Raw genomic sequence first — 18,585 nt, 5'->3', positions numbered from 1 at the left:
GAGGACATATGCACACTGCTGTCTGTGGCTCCAGTGGCCCTGACTGGGCTTCTGTTTTTCCCTCACTGCTGCTGCTGCATCTAAGGAGCTCCTATAAATGCCTCCCAAAACCTGGCTTTGAGGATTGTCCTTCATAGGCCCCACAGGGTCCCCTTTGGCTGGTGGCAGTGAGGGGGGGACAGTCAGGCCAGCTGCTTGTCCTCCCCCTCAGCACCCTGGTTCCAGACTCCTCTGGAGCTGGGAGGGACATGGTGACTCACCTGTGCAGGTTTGAAGAGACAGGGCAGGATCTACAATTTGGAAGTGTTTGCCCCCAAGCACTAGGAGAAGAGCATCCCCCAAGGATCCTGGCCCAGCCTTTTTTTTTTTTTTTTTGGTCTGTCCATATGAATAGAAAGATCACTGGCCCTTATTGCTGTCTGTCTCTGTTTAACATCGCCCCCTGCCCCACTCCAATTTTCTTTTTTTTTTAACCCCAATTTCTTGACTGAAGTTTCAGGATCTTCAGTAAGCTGATCCTGGGGTGTCACCTCTGCCACTTCAGCCTCTTAGCGAGAAACCATTGGGGAGACGGAGGAGGTGAGGGCTTCTGAAACACCAGAAACTACAGAGTTCCTGGAGCAGCAGCTTGGACTCAGTTGGGCTTCAGAGGCAGAGCTTGGGTCCTTAGCCTCTTTGGGTCCAGATGGGGCTCCCCTGAGGGTTCTTGGCACTTCCTCTGGGAAATGAACATTTCCCCTCCTTACTTCCTTAGCCTATCCCTGCTGGAGTGTCTGAAGGGGGTGAGCACAGTGCTCCCACATCCTGGGACAGGACTCCTGTGGCAGCACCCGCTCCTATTCTGCTCCCAGGGAAACATGGCTTGTTGCGCAATTGCGTAGAAATTCCAGCAGAAAAAAGTGTGTAGAAAGGGATGTACAAACTTGTTATGGTAATTAATCGAGTTGACAGAAGGACAAATCAGTTTTGATGGTGCTCTGGATCTAGGTAAAGTGCTTAGCTACAGTCACCTATGGTAACTAGGAAGACTCCTTTTTTTTTCCCCCTCCCTAAGTCTGAAGGTCTGGGTTGTAAGTTTATTAATCTGAATGTAGTGATGGTTTGATCTAGTATTTTTTCCCCCTGAAACAGCCAAGTACATTTTTATTTTGCTCCTCAAAGTAACCAACCTACATCGTTAGAAGCATTATTGCCAGGATTTAAGATCAGGATCTAAGTCACACCTGAGGTAGCAGTGTTGGCATGAGCCTTCAAATAGAGCTTCCAGTCCCTGAATCTTGGGGCCACTTTAGGAAGCCCCAACTCTGGTCTACTGTGGTGCATTTAGCTGTACATCGAGGAACAAGAAGGGCTTCAGAGCAAGTCCTTGCCTCTAGATCTCAGCTGAAGGACAGGAGAGCTGCCAGAGACCAGATCAAGGATTTAGGGCACAGGTAGCAAAGCACAGGGTGACCAGCCAGGTGCTGGGCTATTGATGGCAGCCTGTAAGGACTACAAGTACCGGCAAGACCCTCCAGACTAGGCTGGTTCCTCCTCTGGTCACTCCATGGCACTACCACACATAGCCCTCATTGCGGAACTCAGAGGCCACAGGCTTCGTGCAGACTGGCCAGAACCATTGTTCATGATGAGAGGGGCCCATTGCCATTTCTCAGTAAAACTCAGCCTCAGCTTCTAACACTGAGCCCTGGCTCCTGTGCTATTAGAGTTGCTTGTGGGACACATGCTATAGGCCTGCAGCTAACTCAGACCTCCGTGCTCAGCCATATGAACTAACTTTCTCTCTCTCCCGCTCTCCCTCTTTCCCTCTCTCTCTTTCCCTCTCTCTCTCTTCCTCCCTCCTCCCCCTCTCTCTCTCCACCCCCCTTCCTTCCTTCCTTCTTCTTCTTTTTTTTTTTTTTTTTGCTGTTGTTGGTTGTGGGGCTTAAACTCAGGCAGGGCCTGGGCTCTGTCCCTGAATGTTTGTGCCCAAGGCTAGTGTTTTACCACTTTGAGCCACCAGCACCACTTCTGGTTTTCCAGTGGCTATCTGGAGTTAAGAGTCTCATAGACTTTCCTGCCCTAGCTGGGACTTTTTTGCCCCAGCTGGCTTTGAACTGTGATCCTTAGATCTCAGCCTCCTGAGTAGCTAGGATTAAAGGCATGAGCCACCAGAGCCCAGCATGAAGTCTCTCTTAAACCACTGGTCAGTGCTGGGACTGATGGCTGTATCGCCTAGGATGATTTGGATCCTGCAGCACTCTTCTGTAGTTATTCCAGAGGCTAAATAAACGAAGCGTCTGCCTGGGGCACAGAGCCCTCTGACCCTCACCCTCATTCATCATGGTAGCAAAGGCTGCTAGAGTCTCACACACACCAGGCTTTCAGGGGTGGGGGCTTCTGCAGACACGCTGACAAAGCCCAGAAAGTTCATTTTTCACCAAGTTAGAGCTTGTGATTTTCCTGCCTGGGAGTTCTACAGGTGACTAGGCTCAACAAGGAGTGGCCTTCAGTCTTGGCCCTGGGGAGCAGGCAAGAGGATGGATCCCTGGCAACCCAAGGGATAATGGGTACCCAGGGCTTCCCCTTGGCTCCTGTGCAAGTGGATGTAGGTTCTCAGAGCTGGTAAGAAGTGCTACAGCCATGTGAGTCTGGGGCTCGGCTGGCCTCTCTGGGCTGTGCCCTCCAGCCCCCCAGCAGCTCTGCCAGACCAAAGCTGATGGTGTCAATCATCAAAGGAGATGTGTGGAAAGGCATTGTGGGGGGAGAGGGGGTGCAGAGCAAGCCTTAAGGCTACCAAGCCATGTGGAAAGCAAAGGAAACTGCTCCCTGACAGGGCCATGCTACTCCAGACCTGGCAGAAGATGCAGCCCAAGGCTTGTCTCCCCAAAAATACACTGGAGTCAGGGCCCTTCTGGAAGCTGTTCACTCTTCTATTCTCCACAGGCCAACTTCAGTACCCGGCCCCTCCTTCTGGCTGGGTATGAGGATGGATCAGTGGCCCTGTGGGACATCTCGGAGCGGAAGGTGTGCAGCCAAGTCTCCTGCCATGAAGAACCCGTTATGGGCCTTGACTTTGACTCCCAGAAGGCCAGGGGTGTCTCGGGCTCCGCGGGCAAGGCTCTGGCTGTCTGGAGCCTGGATGGGCAGCCATCCCTGCAGGTCAGTGCACGGGCCCTGGGTCTCATTTATCCTGCTCTGCACTAACAGTCTGATAGGCTGAAACAATATTTAGGCATGAAGAGGAGCTGCCGCAGATCCCTGGCTAATTAATCACCCGGAGGTGGTGCTGGCGGGCCTGTCCTCAGCCAGTACAGGAGGAAGGGCATGTGGACGTGGCCCTGCACTCACATGGTTTGGGTTTCTCCCAGACCACGGGTTCACAGATGACATGTCAGTCCGTCTGGAGAAAGGCACGTAGAGTCCAGGCAGATCCAAACCCCTTTGTGAAAGCTCAGAGGAATTCGGTCAGTAAAGGAACTGATTAATCAAAAAACCCTCCACTATGGAAAGCACAGAGATATAGCCCCCCCAGTGGTAGGCTTCAAGCTAGCTCTAGGGAGGTTGTTACTCAGGGGTAGCAGGAAGGTACCCCCCTCAAGGCATGTGTGAAGCCTCAGAGCTGAGTGGGGTTACTAGAGGTCTCCCCCAATTTCTTGTGCCTTATCCAACTGGTATAGCTGAAAATTGCTAGATATCCAGGCCTAGGCCTGTGGTTGTAGTGTGCAGTTACAGGGTTGTCAGGATGGCAGTTTTACCCAGTAGGGTCTGGGGCATTGGTTCAAGGTGGGGCAGTATGACACATATCCAGGCCTTGCTTTGGTGTGAGTCTATCATGCTACAGGCCAGGGGCCCTCAGAAAGTGGCCTGGTGACTTAGGGAGTCTGGTGTAGGCACGGAATAGTCATTCGCCTCAGAAGATAGATTTTGACTTCCCGGTGCCACTTGGGAAGCAGCCCTGGTAAGAGAGGGTGGCAGGTGGGAGTTGTGGCTCCTGTATGGTATTCAGCAGCAGAAACCACTGCAGGCCCACTCTGGCCTTACTAGGACTCTGGGCGACAGCTCTGAGGAAAGGATCTTGGTGTGGTAGTCCACATATTCCATATACAGCTTTTCCCAGTAGCCTTGGCATTCTCTAGCCTGGACCCTGCAGCGGGGAGGGTGGGTGCGACTTTGGCTGATCAGCTATCCTGAGTGGGTACCACTTGAGTCCCTGAGGCATGTGATGGGTTAGTATCCTAGGTGAAAGTCTGGACTCGGGTGGTACTGAGCAGGACCTGGGCCCTGTGGATATTCACAAACCCATGGTACAACCGAGGACTCATCATAAGGCCATGCTGAGAGAGGGACAAGTAAGGACAGTGGACAGAGGGGGGCAAGGATTGCAGCAGAGGAGGAGTTCTGAGCAAGAGAGAAGAGCTAGAAGGGGTGCCTGAGAAGATGAGACACATGTCTGGGTCTGCAGGCAGACCCTGAGTACTCCAAGTGTCAGAGAACACAGCAAGGCCTCAGCATGGATGCAGTGAGGCTGGCCTGGTGTCCCTGCCAGGGTTTCTACAGAGCCCAGTAAAGAAGGGGAAGAAGGGTAGTATGGAGTCTACCAGCCAAACAGGCATCCAACACACCTCCTGGGCATTGACTAGCCTAGGAGGCAGACAATTGATTACCAGGCACACAGTAGATTGGGAGTGGAGCTGTCCTGTCTGTCCACCCATCCTTCCATCAGTGTGTAGTGAAACCCACAGAGACCCTGTTGGAAGAAACAGTTTCTCACACCTCTACCCAAGGCAGGTGGTATCTCTCAGCCCTTGGAATTGTGGGCTTTGGTGTGAGAGGGGGTGGGGTGAAAGCCAAGATGCTTATAGAACACTGGATGGAGCCACTCTGGGTGCAGAATCCTGAACTACTGTGTCTAGATGCTAAGCCCAGCCAGTGGGCATGGGCATCTCCCTCATACCTCTTCCTTCTACTCCTCAAGCCTGATGTGGGGACACAGCAGCACTGACCCATAGGCTCCAGTGTTGGTCCCCCTATGGCTTGACCCTCATCTGTCTGACTGTGAAAGGTTGAACCGAGGCAACTTCCCCAAGAGAGCTGTGCAGTTCCCTACCCAGGCTTCCTGTACCCAGCACAGGCTCCCTGGGAGGGGGCTCTCCTGGCCTAGATCTGTTTGGTCTCTTCTGGAGTGTTTGGGAAACAGCTGCTGGAACTTAAGATTTAAATTTATGAGGCACGTTGCAGTCCAGAGATGAACTTTTACTCCACTAATGAATTGAAAAGTTAAAGCAGAAGGGAAAGCAGAAATTGCAGCCTGGAAGTGGTTGGGGTGATGGCTGGTGCTGGGTAGGGTCTGGCTGAGCCATACACATCAAAGGGGAGGGGGGCCCTCCCCCCTGCAGCTGAGCACACTGCTGTTGGGAGGGAGAGGGTGACCCTGCAGATTGGATAAAGGCCTGGTGTAGTTTCATCCGGTGTCATGTCTAGCCCTAGTCCCAGAGGCCTTGGAGATTCCAGGTTCTGTAAAACCCAGGCCTCTGCGGAAAAAGAATTGGGGTATGTTGCCAAGACAAACCATCTGAGGGGGTTCTTGATTCTTGGGGCTGTTAGGAAACTGAGTCACAAGGATATTGGAGTAAAGGAAGAAAAGAATACAATCTCAACAGACCAGATCAACTTTAACAGAGTTGAAGAGGGAATCCATGGTGACCTGAGGAGAGTCAGGAGACATGAGGCATAAAGGTTGGGGGGCAGGGTCACAGGTAGCTGAGTGTTCAAAGAGTCTGAGTTTATTATGGTGTAAGTTTGGCAGGCCCAGGAAAGAAATCTAATGTTTGAACAAGTCTCCTACCTTGTTTGCAAGGAGCTTGGGCACTTAGCACCTGGGCAGGGGGTCAGCAAGTAGATTAAGACTCTGGGCTGGAGACTAGGCTGGAGAAGTTTGGGGAAATCCCTTGGTGGAACAGTAATCAGTGGGGCAAGCCATGGGAGCAATACTGAGTTATGAGAACAAAGCAGATTCCCATCAGGGGCAAGGGAGGTGGCCTTGAGCCCTCAGCATTCATAGGGTCCTCACCCATGACAGAGCACTGCAACATGGCTGCCTGTCTTGGCCTAAGAGCCACGTGGGTATAGACGTGCCTCCCTTGTGTCCTCTTGCTGAAACCTCTAATGAGCCCAAATCAATCTCTCCTGGGCGGCGCTGGGGAGCAGAGCCGTGGACGCGGTTCCCGCAGCAGAGCGTGGGTAATCAGAACCAGATGGCCGCTGCTCTGCGCATTCCTGGCACCTGAGGTCATGTGCTGTAAGAGCCACTGGTGGCCAGAGATCCTTCCTGGAGGGTCCTAGTCCAGGCCAGGGCTTCAACCAGGGGCTGTGGCAGTGACCAGGAGGGCTACCTGCTCAGGCCAGTGCCCACAGATGGCTCCGAGACAATTGATGATGCCCAAGCCCCATGCCTGCCTTATGAGGTGGCTTTACCACAAGCCACTGGGTTTGGGCTTGGACTGCTGTTGGCTACAGGTGGTCCGCAGGCCCCATTCTTCCTCCCACGCTTGGGGCAGGGCCCACAGCCTTGAAGCAGGGACTGATTTACAGCTAGTAGTATTTTTAGGTCTTTAAGTAATAATGAGGCTCCCCCTACCCCAGTCATCCCTGGGCCAGAAGTGGTCCTGCCACGCTCTCTCCTTACTGCATTTAGCCAGTGTCCTGGATGTGTTCCCATCTGCGGTCCCATCTGGATCACAGTGTGGCCGGCTCTACAGCGGCCTCTACTTAATGGCCACCGCAGGGCCTAGGGGCAGCCAGACACTGCAGGCAGGTCTCTTTCATTGCCTCTAGGGAACCCGGTCCTCTGCCTCCATGCTTTTGTTTCCAGGAGTGGCTATGGTGGTCCCTGAGGACAGCGGAGCCACAGTGGTCAGTGGTGAATCTGCTCAGCCATGCCCCTGAGCAGGATCTGGCGCCTCAGCCGCTCAGGTGAAGGCACTAGAGGCCACGAGACAGCAGAGGCACCGCTGCCTCTGTCTACACCTCTTTTTCTGGGGAGTTTGAGAGCCAGGACTGTCGATGTGTTTACTTGCTGGAGCTCTGGATCTTCAGCAGCAGGGTATAGGTTTAAACACAGCTCTCTCAACCAGGTGCTGGGTGAGAGCTGGCTCACACCTGTAATTCTAGCTGCTCAGGAGGCTGAGATCTGAGGATCACAGTTCAAAGCCAGCCTGGGCAGAAAAGTCCGTGAGACTCTGACCTCCCATTAATTACCCAAAAACTGGAAGTGGAACTGTGGCTCAAAGTGGTAGAGTGCTAACCTTGAGTGCAAAAGCTCAGGCCCTGAGTTCAAGCCTATGACCAACCTCCCCACACCCCCCCCAAAAAAAAAAAAACCAACCCACAAAAAACCTTTCTCCTCTCAGGAAATGCCACCCTGCGGGTGTGTGGGGGGGTAGGGGGAAGTCTCATAAATAAGGAGTAGCAAGGAAATGACCCTGAGCTAGGCCCAGTGCTCAGTGACCTTTCTACCACTGAGCCAGGGCAAAGTTCCCAGGAGATGGGGCTGGGAAGGTGGCTCAGTGGTAGAGCACTTGCCTTGCATGCATAAGGCCCTCGGTTCAATTCCTCAGCACCACATAAGCAGAAAAAAAAAGCCGGAAGTGGTGCTATGGCTCAAGTGGTAGAGCGCTAGCCTTGAGCTGAAGAGCTGAGGGACAGCGCCCAGGCCCAGAGTTCAAGCCCCATGATTGACCAAAAACAAAACAACAACAACAAAGTCTCCAGTAGAGATGAGGATAAACTGAAGTCAAGTCAGCCTCCCACCCTGGTTCCTGCTGCCAGTTCTCCCGGGCCAGTCACGTGCTGCGCCCAGGGCATCATGAGGAGGGTTCAAGTTTGTATCCTCAGGCAGGTGGTTCTGCATTGCATGCACACGGGCACTGTGGTGTCTGCCTTATGACCTTGCTCTAGTGCGGGCCTTCAACTGAGTAGTGGGGATGCTGTTATGGATAGCTTGTGGGGGGAGCAGAGAAGGAGGAGGCCCCAGCAGCTGGGCCCTACAGCCTGCTCACGATGCTAGAGTAGACAACTGCTCATGGTACAGCCCGTTCTGCTGCTCACATGTAATTAATTGCAGGGATCTCAGAGATAAGAGATCCCAGAACTACAGTTCTGCCATGTAAGAGCAATGCAAGATGGACAGGGCATACAGGACACACAGTACTGGCCTCTATGGGCAGCAGGAGAAAGGCAGGGCCAGGAGTCGGCAGGGTCAGGAGTTGCTAGAGCCTGGCACTGAGAACCAGCGGGAAGGGCAGAATGTCAGGCTAGTCAGGGCCTTGGCCATAATATACAAAACAGGTGGCAAAGGCACTTGAAGAATCAGAAATCCAGACTCTGGTTTTTCTGGCTGAATCCTAGATCTGTCACATACAAGCAGGGCAGTGACATTGTGGGCTGGGCTGGGGAGGCAGGGAGGCTGCATGGCTACAGGTTATGTACAGGAGCTATCAGATATGATTCCTCTCTTCCACTCCTTGTGGAAAAGATTAGATCACTCGTGGGCGCTCAATGTGTTTATTGCATCCCTCAGACTGATAACAGGTTTTCTTCTTGAATCTGAGTCTGAGATAGGAGGATCACTTGAATCCAGGAATTCAAGACTAGTCTGGACAACCTAGAGAAATGAAGTCATCTCTAAAAGTTCAAGGATATCCCAACACATAGCATGTTGCCTTCTCACTCTACTGGGCTTGGTTGGAGTTGTTCAGGGTTGTGGACTGACCAGCATCTGTTCCCTGCTTCTACTGTTCCCTGCTTCTACTTAGTTCTGCTGATGTGGAGGAGCCTGGGAACTAGCCTTTCTTTCCTAACTACTGTATGAGTCTGGACAGGCTATTGTTGTATTTGGTTTATTTCACAATGTTTAGGTTTGAACTCAAGGCCTCACACTTGCTAGCCAAGCACTCTACAGCTTGAATTACACCCCCAGTCATTTTTGCTTTAGCTGTTTTTGCAATACAATCTTGCATTTTTGCCCAGGCTAGTCTTACATCTTGATCCTCCTATCTCCATCTCCTGACTGGCTAGAATTATAGTATGCTCCACCATGCTTAGCTTATTGATTGACATAGAGTCTTTTCTAACTTCTTGCCTAGAACAACCTCAAACCATGGTCCTCCCCTGGTTGCTTCCCACGTGGCTAGAATTATGAGCCATTTCCTCCTTTCCCTCCCTCCCTCCCTCCCTCCCTCCCTCTCTCTCTCTCTCTCTCTCTCTCTCTCTCTCTCTTCTCTCTCTCTCTCTCTCTCTCTCTCTCTCTCTCTCTCTCTCTCTCTCTCTCTCTCTCGGATCCGGTAGTGGTGCCTGAACTCTGGGCCTGGGCGCTGTCCCTCGGCTCTTCAGCTCAAGGCTAGCACTCTACCACTTGAGCCACAGTGCCACTTCCGGCTTTTTTTTCTTTTTGCTTATGTGGTGCTAAGGAATCAAACCCAGGGCCTCATGCATGCAAGGCAAGCTCTCTACCACTGAGCCACCTTCCCACCCCCTCTTCCTTCCTTCCTTCCTTCCTTCCTTCCCCCCCCCCTCTCTCTTTCTCTGACCTAGAGCTTCTTGAGTGCTAGGCAAGTCTCTACCTCTGAGTTCTGTCAGCTCCAAATCCAATGGGGTCAGTCTTTGCCTACACTGTTATACTGTGGGTGTTTGTTCCCTGGAGAAGTTCCAATTTTGTTTGTGGACTTACTTAGGTTTCTTTGGGGGTGGGGAGTTGTGTTTTTCTAGGAATCTGACTGTAGACATAAAAATTTACAAGGTATTTTCCTGAGGACCAGGTTGTAGTTGTCCATGGCTGTTCATTTCTGCCATACTACAGTACTGTTATGGTTCTCCCCTTTCTCTCCCCCCCTCGGTCTTGGGGCTTAAATTAAGGGCCTAGACACTGTCTTTGAGCTTTTTTTGCTTGAAGTTAGAGCTCTATCACTTGAAAACAGCTCCACTTTTGACTTTTTTGGGGGTAGTTTATTCAAGATAAGAGTTTCACAGGCTTTTCTACCCAGGCTGGCATCAAATGGAGATCCTCAGATCTCAGCCTCCTAAATAGCTGGGATTACAGGTGCAACCCACCGCTGCCTGGCTTCCTTTCTATTCTTGATTAGTCATAATCCTTGTTGATCCTCAAAGTCTGCATTTTTCTAATTTATTGTTCATTTTTGTTATTTTTGTGTGTGTTTTCCCCCCAAACTGGGGTTGGAATTCAGGGCCTCGGGTTTGCTTGGCAGGTACTCTACCAATTGAGCCATGCCTCCAGTCCTCATCTTTTGGTCTTTCTCTTCTTTTCTCCTGTGTTCTCTGGGTTCACTCTGTCACTCTGTTCACTTAGTTGGGTGAGCAAGCTGTCAGTTCACAGCCTTTGTTTGCCTGTGTGTTCCCACTGAGTGACATTCTAGCTAGTTCCGATGTTCTCGCTAGTTCTCTCTAGTTCTCTGTGTCATCGTCTTCATCCCTCCCTCTGGATGGACCTTGTTTTTATTTGTTTTCTGGCCAGTGAGCTGATTAGAGTTTATGGTTCCAAATGTTTCAAGTGTTACCCACCCACCCATTATCTTTTAGTTTTCAAATTCTAACTTAATTACTTGGTGGTTAGAGAACAAGGTTTGAATGATATCAGTTCTTTGCAATGCGGAGGGCTCCGCCAATTTGCCTAAGTATTCCACATGTGCACCTCTTTCTAGTGGAGACTGAGGCACAGCTGCACATGTAAGTGGGTCGCTGGGTCATGTATCTCCACTGGATTGCAACCCCACTCTGTCATTGTTACTGGCCATGGTCTCTGAAGGAGCAATGATATGGTTGGTGCTGGCCTTCTCCTTACCTTGCCCCTAGGACTGGCCCCCATTTTGCTTTATGCATTTGAAAAACAGCTTAGGAACAAGCATTTATAAAATGATAATCTCTTTGTTAATTGTCTTTTGGCATCCCTTTGTTCCTGTTGATGTTTTCAACTATTCCTATGCTCAGGCTGTTTCCTTCAGTTACATTTCCTTCTGTAGCTTTTGGGGTTTTTAAGCCTTCCTGGCCCTTTAGATGGAGACCTGTCTCTTCTTGGGCTGGGTCTTACTCTCCTGGCTGGATCTGTACATCTCCAGCCTTTTTCCTCTAAGCCAAGGCTGCCCTTTAGGGTCCTTTGGGGCAACCTCTTGGTGTCTAGTGCTGGGCATGTGTGAGTGGGTACTGGTGGTGTTCATGCTCTGGAGACGGAGCCACGGAGCCTGAATTTTAGGGGTCTGCCTTATGCAGGACCATTAAGAAGTCAATTTCCAGTCTAGTCATCATCCATGTGGGAAGAGGTACTGTTTCTTTTAGTTCTGTTCCAAATATTTTCTCCTGGGTGATTTCCTCTTTGATCCATACATTTGTTAGAAGTAGATTAATTTTCAAATCTTTGTTGATTTTGCAGGTATCTTTAATCTTCTTTAATTTTGTTGTCAGTGACTATACTCTGTATAGTATTTGTGTAGGAACTTCTAGAGGCTGCTTTAGGCTCAGCACGTGATGTATCTTGGGAACAGACCATATGTGCTTGGCTAGGACAAGTGTTGTGCAGTTGTGGGGTGGAGTCTTCTGTCAGCAAGACTAACTTAGGTCACTCCACGTGGTCTATAGTTCAAGTCTTCATTCTTCCTTATGGATTACCTTTGTCTGGTTTCCTCTCTGTTCCCAATGGAAAGCCTTAGATTGCCAGCCTGTCGTGCCTATTTCTCCCTTCAGTTCTGCCAATTTTGTTCCATGATCTTTAAAGTTCAAATGTTAACTACATGCTAATGAAAATGACCATTTTTATCGTGAAATGTTCTTAGGTTTATTTTATTATTTTTGCAATGCTGGGGCTTAAAACCAGGGCCTTGTGCATGTAAGGCAAACACTCTACTACTGAATGTCCTGAAATCAGCTGGTATAGAATAGCAGCCTCAACTTCCTTAGGTTTGTCTTTTTCCAGGTTTCTACTTTAGTCCTATTTAAGTCTCTCCATAGATAGATAGGTAGATAGATAGATAGATAGATAGATAGATAGATAGATAGATAGATAGATAGATAGATTTGAAAAGCATCCTTTATGGATGACATATACTTGTGTTTTACTTTTTCATCACTACCTCTTTTCCCTCCTCCTCCTCCTCCTCCTCCTCCTCCTCCTCCTCCTCTTCTTCTTCTTCTTCTTCTTCTTCTTCTTCTTCTCCTCCCTTCTCCCTTCTTCCTTTTCCTTCCTTCTTCCTCCTCCTCCTCCTCTTCCTTCTCCTTCTTTTTTGTACTAATCCTGGGGCTTGAACTCAGCCTAGGCACTATCACTAACCTTTTTCACTCAAGGCTAGAGCTCTGTCACTTGAGCAACAGCTGCATTTCCAGATTTTTATGAATTAATTGGAGATAAGAGTCTCACAAAATCTGCCCAGGCTCGCTTTAAACTGCAGTCCTCAGATCTCGGCCTCCTAAGGAGCTAGTATCACTATCTTTTAATTATAGCATTTAGTCCATTTGTGTTCAGTGTAGTTATTATAGATCTAGAATACCATTTTTCCTGTGCCTGTTTACATTCTCCTGATTCATCCCCCAGTCCATCCTGTGGAGACGTTTGTTATACATAGCACAGAAATGGATTTAATTTTGGAATCCAATCAGAAAGCTATTGAGTACATTTATATTTTTACTTCATGTTATTCATATTGCTTCATATTATGAAGAACAAATGCTAAGAAATTAAGGCAACCTTGTGTCTGGAGGGAGAAGAGAGGGAAATATTTATGGTGGTGTCAGATTATCTCTCAAATGTAAGATTGGCTGTTGCATCTTTGGCCCCAAATGACAAATGAGCAAATCAGTTGAACTTAACCAACATCCCTTCTTTCTCATTCCCCTCCCATATTCTGTTGGTTGCATAACCAGCTCTATACCCATAATCCCCATATGTTTTTGACCTAATCCTGCAGGTAAGTAGATTCAGAGCTGTCTGCCAGACCATTTGCTAGAGTTCTCTGGTTCTCTCTTCCAAGACTGGAGTTAATCTTCTTGTTCTTCCAGAAAAACTTAAGGGAGCAATATTTTTTGAGTTCTTACATGTTCAAAAATGTCTGTCCATTGTTTGTACAATTGAGTGACAGTTTGGCTAGATATAAAGTCCTTGGACTTTCCTTTTCAGCCTCTGTGAGCATCACTCCATGGTCCCTGGCACAGATATGACTCTAGAACGTTCCGAGGACAGCCAACACTTTACCCTCATTATCAGTACAGCCTTTTTTTTTTAACCTTGCTAACAAAAGGACTTTGTTGGTCAGAAGTCTAATAATTCTACTAGAGCATATCTTTTTTTTTTTTTAGTGGGTCGGGGGGCTTGAACTCTGGGCCTGGGCACTGTCTCTGAGATCTTCAGCTCAAAGCAAGTGCTCTACCATTTAAGCCACAGCACCACTTCTGGTTTTCTGGTAGTTAATTGGAGATAAGAGGCTCACGAACTTTCCTGCCCAGGCTGGCTTTGAACCTTGATCCTCAGATCTTAGCCTCCTGAGTAGCTAGGATCACAGGCATGAGCCACTGGCACCCAGCTAGAGCATATCTTAATATTGACCATTCTATAGCCTTTCTTTGGACTTAAATTAGAAGACTTCAATTTCAACAACATGCTACTTCTCTCATTTCTCTCCTGCCCTTTTGTCTCCAGTCCTAAGCCTTGAACTCTAGGCCTGGTTGCTATCCCTGAGCAGCTTTTGCTCAAGCCTAGCACTCTACCACTTGAGCCGCAGCTTTGTCTGTTCTTTAACTGGAGATAAGATTCTCACAGGCTTTCCTGCCTGGCCTGGCTTCAAACCATGATCCTCAGATCTCAGCCTTCTGAGTAGCTAGGATTACAAATGTGTACCACCATATCCTGTCCTTTTGTTGTTGTTGTTGGTGGTGGTGGTCGTGGGGCTTGAACTCTGGGCTTGGGCACTATCCTGTCCATTTTTGACTCTTAGTTTTCCTCTCATTTTGCTCATTTCATTCTTCCTGCCCTCTACATCCCTTCCTGTTTTATTCTGAGTCTTCTGCTCTTCCTTTCATTTCAAATAATTTCTTCTAGATCTTTCCTGAGTTCTGCCAGGTCGAATCTCCTTAGAGTTTTGCTGCTCTGGATTCTGGTTTTGTAGAGATACTTTGTAGAGATAATTTATTAAGCTTTGTTTTGTTGATTTATAGCTAAATTGCCAAGTGACCCTTTCCACTGGCTTCTGGGTTGCCTTTCATTTTCCCCCTTTCTTTCCTTCTTTTTCCATGTGTTATCTCTGTAGAATGAGTAATTTTCAACTGAGGAGGCATTTAGAAAAAAGTAGGAGCAATAGAAATTGCTTGTGGTGTTTGGGTCAGGCTATACACCGGTGAAGAAAATGCCTGTGCTTAGACATCATCATGATGCAAGATGCCATTGATGGAGTGAGTAGTAGCTATTGCCCCACAACAAACAGGCCAATTCCACATAACTGAGAATGCTATGTATTGTCAGCTTTTCATTCCTATAGCAAAATACCTATAGCAAAAACTTCCTTATATCAAAATTTGAGAAGAATGAAAAGTCACATTTATTTGGCCTCTGGTGAGGGCATAGTGATGGATGATATCACATCATGACAGGAATATATGTAGAGGAATAAATTACATCACCAGATAGGAAGCCAGTGTGGCTGTAGGTTAGACCTTGAAGGTTAGATCCCTACTTCTAAAGGTTCCATATTATCATTGCCACACTGTGGACCAAGCTCCTGACACATAAACCTCTAGAAGGGAGCACTTAAACATATTTAGACCATCGCATCCTGTGACCAGGAAGGAAGCCCTGACTCTTGGAGGGATGAGTGGGGCATCCCAGGCAGAAGGCTTTCTGTTCCTCCAGCACGGAGTGGTCCCCAGAGAGAGGCCAGCTCCCAGAATGCTCCATCAGACAGAACATGCCTGTGTGAGTCCGTATCTTGTCCAGTGTCCAGTGTCTGCTCCTTTCTTAGAACCAGGCTAGGCACTAGGTCTTCCTGCCACCTCTATTGTTATCATACTCCATTTTGTTGCTATAACAAAATGTCTGCAACTGAGTATTTTATGAAGAATAGAGGTTTATTTAGCTCACAGTTCTGGAGGCTGGAAATCCAGGAGCATGGTGCTGGCATGTGACAAGGGCCTTCCTACTGCTGAAGGACAAGCTCATTTCCTGACAAAATGGGGCAAGCAGGCAAGCTCAGTCTCTCTTTTAGGAAGCCACTCAATGCTGTCATAGAGACCCCATTCTCTGCCCTAGTTGCCTTCCAGAGGCCCCAACACCCAGATACCATTGGTAGATGAATTTGCAAGGGACATATTGAAACCAAAGCACCCTGTCCACACCCTGGGGCTTCCCATTACATTTTTCAGGGTTCCACTTACCTCTACAGAGTTTGCATTTCTCGTTCTTCTCAAGCTTTGGGGTGCTGGCCAAGGCGCTGTATGTCATCCTCAGGCTAGAAATATCACCTCTGTCCAGATGCTGGATGCAACATGTTCCCCATGCTCACGGCCTCAAGCCCCAGCCCCAAGCTCTCCCCCATGGGCTGGGCCTCCAAATCTACTGTTCAGAGAGCTACTTACTGATAAGGGCTGGCCCAGGGCAGCAGCCCTGCGGGGAAGGGCTGAAGTCCTGCATCACAGATGAGAAGGCCAACTTGTCATCCCAGAGTCTGTCACTTTCCTGGGCAGGGCAGGGAGGGATGGGAACTAGCCATGGCTGAGTATCCCATCCCCGGGTCTAGTAGTACCCTCATTAATGCTTCTCCCTACTTCCCTGTGTCTTACAGGTGTGCAGCACTCACGAACTCACTAATCCGGGGATCGCTGAGGTCACAATTCGGCCAGACCACAAGCTGCTGGCCACAGCAGGCTGGGACCATCGTGTCCGAGTGTTTCACTGGAAGACAATGAAACCGCTGGCCGTGCTGGGCTTCCACAGCGCTTCTGTCCATTGTGTAGCCTTTGCTGCCAATGGCTTGCTGGCTGCAGGGTCCAAGGACCAGCGTATCAGTGTCTGGTCCCTGTACCGACCACGTGACTCAGCCACACCCTTCTTGGGAGAGTCAGAGGTGGGAGGCAGGCATTTCACTGCAGCCTGACCCTGTCCTGTGGAAACTGACTCTCAGCTGGGCACCATGTGATAGCTGGATGCTAGTGATGCTGAGATCTAAGGATCAAAGGTTGTTTGTTGGGGCTGGGAAGGTGGCTCAGTGGTAGAGCGCTTGCCTTACATGCCTGAGGCCCTGGGTTTGATTCCTCAGTACCACATAAGCAGAAAAGGCTGGAAGTGGTGCTGTGGCTCAAATGGTAGAGCACTAGCCTTGAGCTGAAGAGCTGAGGGATAGTGCCCAGGCCCAGAATTCAGGCCCCACAACCGGACCCAAAAAAAAAAAAAAAGAAAGAAAGAAAGAAATCCCTGAGGGAAGCTGGATATGACCCCAGGTCTGTGGGATTCAACCTTTCTTCATGAGCTTCCCTCTTTATGATCTGTGTCATGCATATGATCGTGAACTTGATGCCTAAGCCACACACCTGGTACCTGTGGCTTGGAAAGAGGCATAGCTTGGGCCTGGCACCATTGCCAACTGGAAGGTATCTTACAATAAACTTCTACTGCAAACCTGTAGGTTCAAGGTGTGAACTCTCTGAGGAGACATCCCCAGGGCCCCTGCATTAGGGTCAGAGTCCTTGGATGACCCCTGAATGGAGCCTTCCTTGGTCTTGCTGTGGAGTGAGTAAGCCTGAGTTTAGGAGTCCAGGGCTGGGCCTCTACAGGCTGTAGACTCCAATCATGGCCTCTGCCAAAGTCTCCCTGGCAAAAATGGTCAGGAGCTCCTAATACCTAGGACCGAGGCTACGATTAAGAAAAGGATGTTAGTGAACTCCCTAGAGATCAAGGCAGAAAGAGGACCAAGAAGTAGGTAGGACCGTGGGAGCCTGTGGTGTACAGAGAGAGACCAAAAGGAGGTGCCTGTTCCAGACAGGGCAAGCTGAAAGGGGTTGGAGCTGTCTCCGGTGTGCCTGGCAAGGGGGACATGGGCCCTCTGATGACCAGGGGCACAAGCAGAGCTGTGTGCAAGCACCAAGTACCAATGCCATGAAAACTAGGGACAACTCCCCGAACTGCCTTCTGCCCCTGGTGGCTGGCTAAGATCCTGACAAGTGGGTAGTGAGAGGGGAGGAGTGGGACCCTAGAAGTAGGGGTGCAGCCTATGGACAGATCCCTAGAAAGGGAAATCCCTTTCGAGACCCCTATTCTTCCATGATGACCAGAAGAGCCTCCTTTGCTTGAAGAACTGGAGCCCCTGCCCTGAGGAGGGGGTGGTGCTGCCCTCTAAGATGCTGTTGACCTCACGTTCCTCCCCCCTCCCTCCCCCCCCTCCACCCACACACCGTGTCTCTAGCTAGATGTCACAGCCAGCATGCAGAGTTGGGGTATCCATGCAGAGAGTTAGCAGCAGACCGCCTGATGTCTCCAGCTTAAATCAACAGAAATCTGGGGAGCATGTGTGGGATGGAATGAAAGGTATGGGGACCAGGTGGTTGGAGTGTGAAACAAGTCAGGTTATTAATTGAGGCAACCACAGTGCTGGGGATGTGGGCTCAGTGCTGGAGCTCCAGAGCTAGAAAGAGCTGACAGCAGGGTTGGTGGCAAGTTGTCTTAAACATACTCCAGCTGGGTGCTGGTAGGCTGGTAACGTGTAATCCTAGCTATTCAGGAGGCTGACATTTGAGGATCATGGTTCAAAGCCAGCCCATGCAGGAAAATCCATGAGACTCTTAATTGTGCCTTCAGTGATAGTTTCTAGCTTTGAGCAAAAAAGCTCAGAGACAGCCCTCAGGCCCTGAGTTTAAGTCCCAGGACCAGGACATACTCATGTTGTTGCCTTGTCTGCCTGCCTTGATATCCAGAAGATGGAGGGACCCTGCAGCTGGGGGACAGAATCTTGGGAGGAATTTGTTATGTGAGGTTTGCGCATCCCCCATACTGACGGTGGAGATGCTGGATGAGCCCAGCCTTCTCAAAGAAGGCTTGGTGGTTATTCTCTGACCATCAGAAGTTATGGGGGGAGAGGCTGGAGATCTAGCTTAGGGATAGAGTGCTTGTCTTGCAGATATAAAACTCAGGATTCCAATCTTAGCACATGCATACACACATACATGCAAAGTTACACACACAAGACAAAGTTACCATGGAAACTTGTCCCCAGCCGGTGGTCAGTGAAGGCAGTGAGCTGCCAGGCACCAGTGGCTCACCCCTGTAATCCTAGCATCTCAGGAGGCTGAGACCTGAAGGACCACAGTTCAAAGACAACCCAACCCAACCAGAAAAGTCCACAAGACTCTATCTCCAGTTCTCTAGCAAAAAGTAGGGCTGAAGGCATGGCTCAAATAGTAGAGCACCAATTGTTAGTAAGCAAGCCAAGCAAGTATGAGGCTGCTGAATGCAAGCCTTGATACTGGCAAATAAGTGCAATGGAGATCACTGGCCTAGCACAGCAGGGGTCAAGGAGGTGGCACTTAATTGCCAAAGACAAAGCTAGAGTGGGCCCCACAGCA

General features: G+C 49.5%; 1 protein-coding gene across 2 annotated transcripts in view; it reads left to right on the top strand.

The window, feature by feature from the left end:
• LOC138808308 (guanine nucleotide-binding protein subunit beta-like protein 1) overlaps positions 1-16,649 on the top strand; it is a 62,430-nt gene extending 45,781 nt beyond the window's left edge. For both annotated transcript variants that reach the window (XM_069994348.1, XM_069994350.1), the window contains 2 exons: positions 2,926-3,141; positions 15,813-16,649. In XM_069994348.1, the coding sequence (XP_069850449.1) occupies positions 2,926-3,141; positions 15,813-16,124 (528 nt within the window). In that variant the 3' untranslated portion in view covers positions 16,125-16,649. The remainder of the gene's footprint in view (positions 1-2,925; positions 3,142-15,812) is intronic.
• Positions 16,650-18,585: the final 1,936 nt, after the last annotated feature.

This window comes from Dipodomys merriami, unplaced genomic scaffold (genome assembly GCF_024711535.1).
Source record: "Dipodomys merriami isolate MVZ:Mamm:240054 unplaced genomic scaffold, mDipMer1.0.p SCAF_45, whole genome shotgun sequence".
Lineage (NCBI taxonomy): Eukaryota > Metazoa > Chordata > Mammalia > Rodentia > Heteromyidae > Dipodomys > Dipodomys merriami.
Note: the sequence above shows the minus strand (reverse complement) of the source record. Positions and strands in the feature narration are given on the sequence as shown.